Below are 11533 nucleotides of genomic sequence, written 5' to 3'. Positions count from 1 at the left end.
TAAATCCACATATGATACCATTACAGATTTACCAAATCAAAACAGCTTCTACCCCAAGTCCCCTTTGAGATCCAAGGCAATCTTGACAAAGCTTGTCCTTTTTTGACCTGCAATTCTCAAAAAATAAAGCATATTTCAATGCTACCCCATTGCTTACTTTGTTTTTCTCCTTCATAATTCCTTTTTGATCAAATGCCCAGGCAAAATGTTGTTGATATCTCAGGGAAAGCTCCTCCCCCGTGTTCGGTAGGATACCTCACCAATTAAAGACAATGTTTGTAAGGTGGAGAGTGTATGAACCCAAACCCATACTGTGTGGTCAATTTTCCCCCATACAAATCATGAAGCAAGATGCTGACAGGTGCAAATAGTTCCCAAAACCCCATGGGTCTGTCACAGCAGACTCTTGCGCAACCTGAAATGTTTTCGACACCAAGCCAGCATGGGACCCTGCTAGACTGCCAAACTTCAGTTCTTCCCCAGCAATACACTCCGAAATCTAAACAATAATTTCTCTGGAAATTTTTATTTTACAACTTGCTTTCCCTTCTATCTGTCTCTCCGGCAATCCCACTTTGCAAAGTGCCTGTTAATAAGATTAGCAATTAAAAACCTTGCATAGCAATTGCCAAGCGGTTTCCTCTTAGAATTAAGTTGGCACCGGGACTCCAGCAGTTCTTGAGGAGCACCTGAAGCAACCAAGGCAAAAGCCCACATTGTGAGGAACCGGTACCTGAGGATGGAAGTGGAGAAATCCAGGCCACTCTGGGACAATCCCTTCCAGTTTGTGCTTGCCTGCATTTCTTATGCAGTGGGACTGGGGAACGTATGGAGGTTTCCTTATTTATGTCAGATGCACGGAGGAGGTGAGTCTGATTTTAGATTGCTGTCGTCATCATTATCATCATCATCAGGGAACAAGTGCCTTTATTTTTCATCCAAAATGTCATTATAAAATAGTATGGGAGGATTGATTGGGCTCTAGTTTGGCTCTAGTCACATTTAGAGAAGGATAATTTGACTTGATGATATTATATCCAGCCGAACTGCTATAATAATTAAGAGACGTTAGTAACGATGCCTTATATCCCTCCTTCAAGCTTAACTTTCAATCTCTTTAGTTGATTTTAATGAATCACTAGTGGAATGTGGAATCACAACAGGATGCTCCTGACACAAAAAAAAAAAAATCACTAGTGGAAAATTTACAACGCTCATGATGAGCAAAGTGGTTGGTTAAACTGTCATCTCCATAATTGTAATCATTACCATTACATTGTTACTATTATTTTTCCAATAATAGTAAAATGCTGTAAGTTGCTATGACAATGTTTTTTACTCACCATATATAGGAAGTTCATTTGATTTTTAACAAATGCATAGTATGAGGAAACAAATGGCAGCAGAATTCAACAACTGATGGGACTTGTAGGCAAAGCTTTTATCGTGTTATGTGTAATTCATGAAGTTCCCAAATGCATAACCTCTCAATTGTTTTCCATTATTTTTCCCATTTTTCTTATTACTGGTGGGAGGGGTGCACTTTGGTATGAAAGATGTAAGAACTTAAGCAATTAATGAAACATATTGCTTGTAACCAGGGCCAGCCTAAGATTTTTTTTCTTCCTCAGGTAAGATCGCAAATGTTAGCTTGTCCTCTCTGTGTTTAAAGTTCTTTTGGAAACATAGATTGCATTCACGCTGTAGAATAAATGTAGTTCAACACGACTTTAACTGCCATGGCTCAGTGATATTGAATCATGGGAGTTATAGTTTGTTGAGGCACCAGCAATCTTTTGCAAAACTATAGCTCCTACGATTCCATAGCCTTGGACCATGGCAGTCTAAGTATTGCAAACTGCATTAACTCTACAGTGTAGATCAGTGGTTCCCAACCTTTTTTTGACCAGGGACTGCTTGACCAGAGACTACTTTGACCAGGGACCACTCTCCAACATTAGTACCAAAAGGGTACTAATGTTTAAGATCTTCACTGTGTTCTTAGCAATGAAACAGGTTCAAGCTTCTTAAATTTCATTTATAATACTTTTTTTGGACTTCTGGTGCCCCTTCCGAATGAAAGTTTTTGGTCAACTTTAGATTCAGTTTGATTATTTGGGGTGCTGATTCAGACAATTGCATTGGATAGACCATATCAGCTCTAGTTTCCAATACAAAACATATGCCATCCAGTAGTTGCCATCTGCTCTCCCACAGAAAACCATATTTAATAATCTAGAGCCAATACAATTTTCTGAATCAACACCCCAAATAACCCAAGGAACAGGCCTAAAAATGAACACACCAGCTGTGTTATTATCCATAGTAGCAACATTGAGGCAGCAAACCATATTTTATTCTTGTGGACCACTGGTGGTCCACTGGAGGGTTTTTTGGTTTGTTTGTTTTTTTGCAGGGATGTGTGCACATTCCCTTGCTTGCTTCACTCAAGATTTTTGGGACAAGCTTCCCCCACAAATTTCCATTGTACTTCTATCTTGTTTTCCCACCAATCCTGCTGTTCCTCTCATTATTGATACACATAATTTGGAAAATAAAAGGGTTAAATGGCAAAGAGGTCAATGGAGTACCATCTTGTCCTTCACCTTAGGCAGCAAAATATCTTGAGTTATCTCATGCTGAGACTATCACAAAATGTGTGTTTACAAGATGCTAGAAATCTTGGGTCGGCTCTCTCGTGTAAAGCTTTAAAGCAGACAAGGAGTTATATTGCAGCTACTGCTAGCCTTACAATGCTTTGAAAAGTAACTTTTTTAGATGATGTATTACAGAATTGTCCCACATTTTATCTATTTGGGGGGGACCATTTCACCTGACAAATGAAGGTTACAAACACCGTAAGTGTGTACAACCCATTGGAAATCTGACTCACTCCAAATGTAGGGCAGTCTCTTCATTTTCGTATGGCCTACTGCTGCGAAAGGGCACCACTGCAGTATCAAGAGTTGCTCAGTGTTTCAGAACTCCCTTTATGAGAACAAAGAAGTTACCTAACTTCCAAACAAAGGAGCTGTTAATAAAGGCAGAGGCAGGAGGTCACCACAATAATACCCCAAATAAAACGGATTATGGCCGAACAGTCATTTCAGTTTGCCTGCATCAGCCACTGTGCCGATTGCACTCATTTCTAGTGTGAAACAGTCCCCACTTTAAAGAATGTTAATGCTGGAGATTAACAAATAACAGTTATTTACATAAATATTTGGGCCAGCTGTACAAAGCTGACTGAGGAAGGTTAGAGACAAAAACATGTTTTCTATTGAGTCAGTCAGTTGCTTTGAGGTGATTTCAAAGTCGAAGAAAGGGGCCTGAGCCAGAATAATGTTTATTTGAAGGTTGTCCTCACAGGGGGTGCCACTGAAAATGACATATTGGGGGTGAGTTTTCTTGCCATGCTGGCGAATGCACCTCCTATGAGATGTCAGCATCACCAAAGGCTGGGTTTACAGGTCACATTCTTTCCACTCACCCCACTGGCTGCCACTCAGGGAATCGGCTGGCCTCCAACGTGTGTGTCCTTTTCGATATTTCTTCCTTCACACGCTTGTGATTTGACCAAAACAAAGATGTTTCGAAAGATGTTGCAACAGGCTGCAGCGATCCAAGGATGGAAATAGAGGTGCTTTTAGAAGACTGCCAAATTTCTGCTGAGCCCTGGCGCTCATTTGAGTTGCTCGCCATTTTAAATAAGAGATGCCATTTTACTATACCATTGTATACAATAGGACCAGTATCCACATATTTTTGGCATCTTTGAGAGGTCCTGGAGGCACACCCTAGCAGATAGCAAAGGCCCACTGCGTGTACATCTCCATGTCAGATAAAAAATCAAAATAGAGAAGATTCCACCACTGCCTTCCTTTGCTGTCCTTACCAGACCTCAGAACATATCTGAAGACCCATCTTGTTCTTGTTGTTCATTCGTTTAGTCGTTTCCGACTCTTTGTGCCCCCATGGACCAGCCCACGCCAGAGCTCCCTGTCGGCCATCACCACCCCCAGCTCCTTCAAGGTCAATCCAGTCACTTCAAGGATGCCATCCATCCATCTTGCCCTTGGTCGGCCTCTCTTCCTTTTTCCTTCCATTGTCCCCAGCATCATTGTCGTCTCTAAGCTTTCCTGTCTTCTCATTATGTGGCCAAAGTACTTCATCTTGGCCTCTACTATCCTTCCCTCCAATGAGCAATCGGCCTTTATTTCCTGAAGTATGGACTGGTTGGATCTTCTGGCAGTCCAAGGCACTCTCAGCACTTTCCTCCAACACCACAGTTCAAAAGCATCTATCTTCCTTCGCTCAGCCTTCCCTATGGTCCAGCTGAAGACCCATCTACACTTATATATAATGTAGTTTCATAATGCAGTTTAACTGCATTGAAATACAGTATATGAATACATGGCCATATAATGGAGTTCAATGCACTTAAACTGCATTATGAAATGGAATTATATGGCAATGTAGATGAGGCCTGAAGCAGTATCCTTTGAGAGAACGACATCTCCGAAGGCCTCCTGAGCATTGAACACAAAGTGTTTGTTACTGCATACAATAAGGAGATGAAAGGAAGGCATGTTTCAAGGGGCTTCTTCTGGAGATGGTGAAGGCTGGTGGGGATGGGCAAGTCCATTTTCTAAAGCCCTTTTGAGCAGCTCATCCTCGCTTGCCTGATGGCAGGATTGGCTTGCAGAATACATTAACCATCATTTCTTTTCCTTTGATTTAGATTTCCAGACTCTGGGATAATTTTGTTACTTTGGCCAATTTTTCACTGGAATGATACTGAGGAGTCCCTTTTTCAAGTCACCCAAATTCTAAAGGTGCAGAAGGAAACCAGTTTTAGGTTGACAGATGATGGATAGATAATAGATAGCCTGAGGAGAGGAGAGGGGAAGAAAGAGCTCTTTTCTCCTCTTTTTCTTCATAAAGTTGATTAAAAATGTAAGAAAAGGAAGCAAAATTATTCAGAAAGCACTTGTGGCAAATTATCTTCAGACTGGTTGACAAGTATCACTTTGAGTTCCAGCTGGTCTTAATATTCTACAGAAAGAAGGAGTTGCCATAGGCAGCTGTAGTGGATAGTAGGTTTGACCCATTTTGTGTCCTGGCTTTCTCTGGGGGCCCCAATCCATTATTGGGAGCTTCTCGAAATCTGGAGGTCAGATATCTGTTTTCGCTCTGGGGTGCCGAATGTTTTGGCCCATTATGGCTGGGGGCTTCCCAGGCTTCGCTTTCCATCATAGGCATTTAAGCTGTTTCTGAGAAGTGCTCAGCTGCAGGCAGGCACATACTTTAAGGAGGCTTCCTACCTGTTTCCCTACTCTAGAGAGAGGCATTCAGCTGTAGGCAGGTGCACACGCTTTCTGGGCCTGCACCCCACACCACACACACATTCTTTCCAAGGCAAGGAGGCTGCTCATGAAAAGCAGGCGAGGAGCCGGGATCAGCTCCCGCTTGCTTTCATGGCAAGCTGATTTTCATACCGGGAGGAACCTCCCCGTTACATGCTCCCAAAGTAATGAAAGCAACGAAAGAATGGATGTAATGAAGGAAAATGAATCAATGCACAACTCTAGTGGATAGATAGGAGAAAGATGGAGGAGTGTGAGCCCATTCAGTGTTTCTCAAACTCTGTTCCTCTAGGTGTTTTGGACTTCAGCTCCCAGAAATCCCAACCAGCTTACCATCTGAAGTCCAAAACGTCTAGAGGAGCAAAGTTTGAGAAACAGTGGATTAGATAATCATGCTCAACCATAAGAAAGACTACTATGCCATCCCAGTGTTACATAAGATTCATTTCCCCATTTGATTTGCTTTCATATGTGGAATGGGTTTGGGAGGTATTATGCTTTGACACAGGCAGCAAAATGCCTTATGCCAGGCTTGAATTGGAAGTTTCATCTATTCCATATTTGAGGAGTGATGGGGGAAAATATTACTTTAAGTATGTTCTTTCTTATATGATAACTAGCTACATCTCAGTTCTAAATCACCAAAAGGTTCAACTGATTTTCATCCAACTTACTTTCTGGCATTTTGTTTTGCTTAAACATGCCACACCACACTTGAGCTTTCCTCTCTTCCCATGATTACATTTTAATGTTTTTACAACTATTAGTTATCCTTTAACACTCACAGAGTCTGCACTGTGTGAAAGACTCTTCTTAATCACATTGAGAGTTTAAAATTATTTACAGAAAGCTATTCTGGCATTGCTAATCTAAACCAGATGTGTCCATGTACTTACAATGTAATAGACAACTGGATTGGATCCAGGGTAAGTTGTGGCTCACTGAAATCAATGAGTTAGGAGCAACAATTACCCATTAACTTCAGCACATCTGTTCTAATGGTGATTTAGACCTGCTATGTTGTTGATGTCATTGGCTTTCAAGTCAATTCAAACTTCTTGGGTTTTCTTGGCATCCTCTGTCACCCAACTTTTTAATCCACTTTTAAAACATCCCAGTTTCTTTTTCTTTCTCCCTTCTTTCCATATTTCTCCTTAGCTGAACTTAATTGTTGGGATATATGAATCTAGTAGTTCTCATTCAACTGCTTAACACACTGAAGCCTTTCTACCCCATATGTGACTACATTTGAGATTTGGGGGCAAATTATTATTATTTAAATAATCAAATTGAAAAGCAATCCCTAGCCATTCCTAGCACCGAGCAGGTATTGCTGTTATTTGTATTGTTGAAGGCTTTCATGACTGGAATCACTGGGTTGTTGTAGGTTTTTTTGGGCTATATGGCCATGGTCCAGAGGCATTATCTCCTGACGTTTCGCCTGCATCTATGGCAAGCATCCTCAGAGGTAGTGAGGATGCTTGCCATAGATGAAGGCAAAACGTGAGGAGAGAATGCCTCTAGACCATGGCCATATAGCCTGAAAAAACCTACAGCAACCCATTGCTGTTACTGTTGCTGCTGTTACATTTATGTCTTGCTTTCCTAAAACTCAGCTATGAACTATTCAGTATGCAATAGGATTTTATTGCACAGAAGTGGCAAACTGGCACAGTAGCAGGTCTGTCAATGTTGGTGATGGTCCTTACCGCACCATGTTGTGTGATATCCGTTTGCCAGTCCACCACCTCCCTGTGATGGAGCTGTCAGAAGCTGCCCATCATTTCTTATGAAGCGATTCTTGTGAAGCGAATCCAAGCACTTCTGGTGCATCGTTTTCACCAGGCAAAGTGAGAAAGCGGGGAAGCTGCACTGCGGGAGGGAAGAGTTTGTTTATTTATTTATTTACTGTCTTTATTTACCACCTTTCTCACCCCTGGGGGGATTTAATGTGGTTTACAACACACTAATGGCAAAAATTCAATGCCAACATAAAGTACACAACAAAATCATAGTAACTAATTACTACATATAACTATGAATTTAAAATCAATTAAAACCATTAAACATAAGACATACATAAAATTTAAACATTCAGACAAAGCATAAAATCATCCTAGTATAAACATTAAAATCCCATGATCCAGAAATCGTCTACCTACATTATCCTTTAAAATCTTCCCGCTTAGATATATCCTACCTCTGTTCACGCCCAGTGTTTATTTTAAAATTCTAATCTATTACATTTGGCCCGGCCATTGGTTTTAAATTTTTGTGTGTTACTGCTTATATGTGAGTTATATTAATTGTATTGTTTTATTTGCTTACTGCTTTGTTGTTTTACTGATGTTTGTTGGGCTTGGTCTCATGTAAGCCGCCTCGAGTCCCCGAGATGGTGGCAAGGTATAAAGATTATTATTATTATTATTATTATTATTATTATTAATAATACTATAGCCATTCCGAATTCTAATTGCACATGTTCCTCAATTATTCTTTGTATTCATTATTTATTAGCCAAAAGCTTGAGCCCACAATGGCCCCCCCTCAAAAAAAGTGGCTTTATACAGCTGTGGGATCACAATTGCACAACACCAACAGCTGTTTAAAGCCTCCTGTCACAATAATGGTAAGTAACCAGTCCCCCATGCCTTTCTGAAAGTGTGGAATAGCAGCAAGTGTGAAATAATGTCCTGAGTATTTTAACTTTAAAAAAAAAAAAGTGAACCAAATCCAATACTTGCCTAAACACAGGCATTTCTTTCTCTTGCAGGTGGATTCCTAATCCCCTATCTGATCATGCTAATATTGGAAGGAATGCCACTGTTATACTTGGAGCTTGCAGTAGGACAGCACATGCGACAAGGGAGCATTGGAGCATGGAAAGCAATAAGTCCTTACCTCTGTGGGGTTGGTGCGTTCATGTTGATATATAGCACTATATTTTTTTTCTATCTCTCTGTGAAGTAATTCTAGATTATTTGAAGCTGATTACTTTCCCTTCATGTCTCTTTTGGTTTCTAAATTGAAAACAGCCCAATATATTTGGTACAATTATATTTCTTGCTATTCTCTGTATGAACTCTGACCAGGTTGGTAGCTAAAATGTTGTTTTGACATTGAAAATGTGCAGTTAAGTCAGCGTTTTTCGACCTTCCTAATGCCATGACCCCTTAATGTTGTGGTGACCCCCAACCATAAAATTATTTTTGTTGCCACTTCATAACAGTAATTTTGCTACTGTTGTGAATCATAATGTAAATACCTGATATGCAGGATGTATTTTCATTCACTTGACCAAATTTGGCACAAATACCCCATCAGCCCAAATTTGAATATTGGTGGGGTTGGGGTGGGGGATTGATTTTGTCATTTGGGAGTTGTAGTTGCTGGGATTTATAGTTCACCTACAATCAAAGAGAATTCTGAACTCCACCATCGATGGAATTGAAACAAACTTGGCACACAGAACTCCCATGACCAACAGAAAATACTGGAAGGGTTTGGTGGCCATTGACCTTGAGTTTTGGAGTTGTAGTTCACCTACATCGACACAGCACTGTGGACTCAAATAATGATAGATCTAGACTAAACTTGGCACGAATGCTAAATATGCCCAAATGTGAACACTGATGGAGTTTGGGGAAAATAGACCTTAACATTTGGGAGTTTTAGTTGCTGGGATTTATAGTTCACCTACAATCAAAGAGCATTCTGAACACCACCAAAGAGGCTGGACGGAGGCTGGTGCGAGCCTCCCTCCAGCCTCGCATGCTCTCCCTTGCTGCACATGTGCATCACGCCGCCTTGCACAGTGCATGTCTGTTCTCCTTTCCCCACTTGCAGTTTCAGAAACAGCTGAGAGGCTTGCCAATCACAGCAAATGAGGGCTTTTGGTGGGAGGATTCACTGTCTGTTTCCAAAAAGGAAGTGAAGGGCAGGTGGAGAGATCTTCAGCCTTCTCTGCCAAAGGGATTCCTAAAACCATCAGAAATATGTTTTCTGATGATCTTTGGCAACCCCTATGAAACCCCTTGTGACCCCCCCCCCCAGGGATTCTGGCCCCCAGGTTGAGAAATACTGAGTTAAGTTATGCATAAGCTATGAACTATTCATCATGCATTAGGATTTTATTGCACAGAAGAAAACAGGTTAACTTAGGAGTGAAGGGCAGACTATGCGGCATATTCCACTTTGTCTTGCAACACTGTGTGAACACTCCTCTCCTTCTTCAATGACAGGGAAGAAAGGGGATGTAAAAAAGGCTTTGTAAAAGGGATCTTTGTTGCCAGAGTCTTTGTAAACCAAGGTATGTCTGTGGTGGCTTCCTCATAGAGCTTTATCGCACAGAAGTGGATTCCGGCATAGTAGCAGTAAAGAACCTTATACATCATTGTGTGATACCTCTTGCCAAACAGCCACCTCAGTGCGATAAAGATCATTGTTACCCAGATTCTGCCGCAGTATTTGCTGTTCTCCCCCAAAAGGAAAAAGAAAAAGAAAAGAAAAATGGGTGGGTGTAGCATTCTTCCGAATGAAGCAGAGAGTATTTGAGGACAGGGACATCCATACGGATACCAAGGTGCTTGTTTATAAAGCAGTGGTTCTCAAGCTGTGGGTCCCCAGATGTTTTAGCCTTTGACTCCTAGAAATCCTAACAGCTGGTAAATTGGCTGGGATATATGGGAGTTGTAGGCCAAAACAACTGGGGACCCAAAGGTTGAGAACCGCTGTTATAAAGCCATTGTCCTCAAAACCCTGCTATATGGCTGCGAAATGTGGACTGTCTACAGACATCACATGCAACTCCTGGAACAATTCCATCAGTGCTGTCTCCAAAAAATCCTGCAAATCTCTTGGGAAGACAGGTGGACAAATGTCAGCGTGCTGGAAGAAGCAAAGACCACCAGCATTGAATTGGTGCTCCTTCGCCATCAACTCCGCTCGACTGGCCATGTTGTTCGAATACCCGATCACCGTTTCTGCTCTGAACTCAAGAATGGAAAATGAAATGTTGGTGGACAGGAAAAGAGATCTAAATATGGGCTTAAAGTCAACCTCAAAAACTGTAGCATAGACACCGAGAACTGGGAAGCCCTGGCCCTTGAGTGCTCTAGCTGGAGGTCAGGCATGTAGCCTGACCACCATGAGAATTTCGGGGGGGGGGGTGAAGCCCCCCAAGCCCCCCCGACTTGGGGGGCTTCAGCCCCCCCCCCCGAAATTCTCATGGTGGTCCGCAAAAAGGCCTTACTAGTACATTATTTAAAATGTTATGTTTATTCATATCATGATCTGATCACCATGCTCAATATATCCCATATGCATGGGGGTATTGGGGTAACGATACAAAGGGTTTGCTAGGCTAGACCCTCTTTCATTCAGACTCAGCCCCCCCGAACCAAATTACCACCCCCTCCCCCCCGAAACAAAATCCTGGCTACAGGCCTGCAGGAGGTCATCTGTGACTAGCAATGTTGAAGAATTCAAAGAGGTACAAATGGAGGGCGAAAGGAGAAATGTGCCAAGAGGAAGGCACGTCAAGCCAACCCTGACTGGGTCCGCTTTCCGTCTGGAAACAGATGCCCTACTGTGGGAGAAGATGCAGAACAAGAATAGGGCTCCACAGCCAACTACGGACCCACTGTCAAGACACCACATTTGGAAGACAATCATCATCAAGCTACGAGGGATTGCCTAAATCAGTCAGTCAGCCAGTCAGTCAGTCAGTCAGTAAGTAAAAGTGGTCTGTGTACAGTAAGGTTCATAGTCAAGGGACATTGGAGGCTTTCAGAAGTTCAGTCTTTCAAAAAAGCCATGTGGAAATATTGATCTAAGAAAATTCAGGGCATTTATGAGCAAAGTGGTGATGCAATTGCAAAGTGATGGTTTTTTCTTCCATTCTTTTTCTACTTTTCAGGTGTTGCCAGTGTTGTCGTTTCCTTCTTCCTCTCTATGTACTACAATGTTATCAATGCCTGGGCGTTCTGGTATCTTTTTCATTCATTTCAGGTGAGTCAAAATGCTTTGAAGTGCAGGGTTCTGCACATCATGATCTCCCAGACTGATCTTTGGCTTGAGTGCATGTGGCAAATATAGCTGCCACCCTCTGCAAGTTTTGAGAAAAGTTAGTTGCAGAGGAAAGAAAAAGAACCGTATCACTTGTACAA

General features: G+C 41.8%; 1 protein-coding gene across 1 annotated transcript in view; it reads left to right on the top strand.

The window, feature by feature from the left end:
- Positions 1-380: 380 nt before the first annotated feature.
- SLC6A20 (solute carrier family 6 member 20) overlaps positions 381-11533 on the top strand; it is a 24304-nt gene continuing 13151 nt past the window's right edge. Inside the window, exons 1-3 of the mRNA XM_060781789.2 lie at positions 381-866; positions 8140-8280; positions 11284-11375. Coding sequence (XP_060637772.2) covers positions 740-866; positions 8140-8280; positions 11284-11375 — 360 coding nt within the window. The 5' untranslated portion in view covers positions 381-739. The remainder of the gene's footprint in view (positions 867-8139; positions 8281-11283; positions 11376-11533) is intronic.

This window comes from Anolis sagrei, chromosome 6 (genome assembly GCF_037176765.1).
Source record: "Anolis sagrei isolate rAnoSag1 chromosome 6, rAnoSag1.mat, whole genome shotgun sequence".
NCBI classification, from domain to species: domain Eukaryota; kingdom Metazoa; phylum Chordata; class Lepidosauria; order Squamata; family Dactyloidae; genus Anolis; species Anolis sagrei.
Note: the sequence above shows the minus strand (reverse complement) of the source record. Positions and strands in the feature narration are given on the sequence as shown.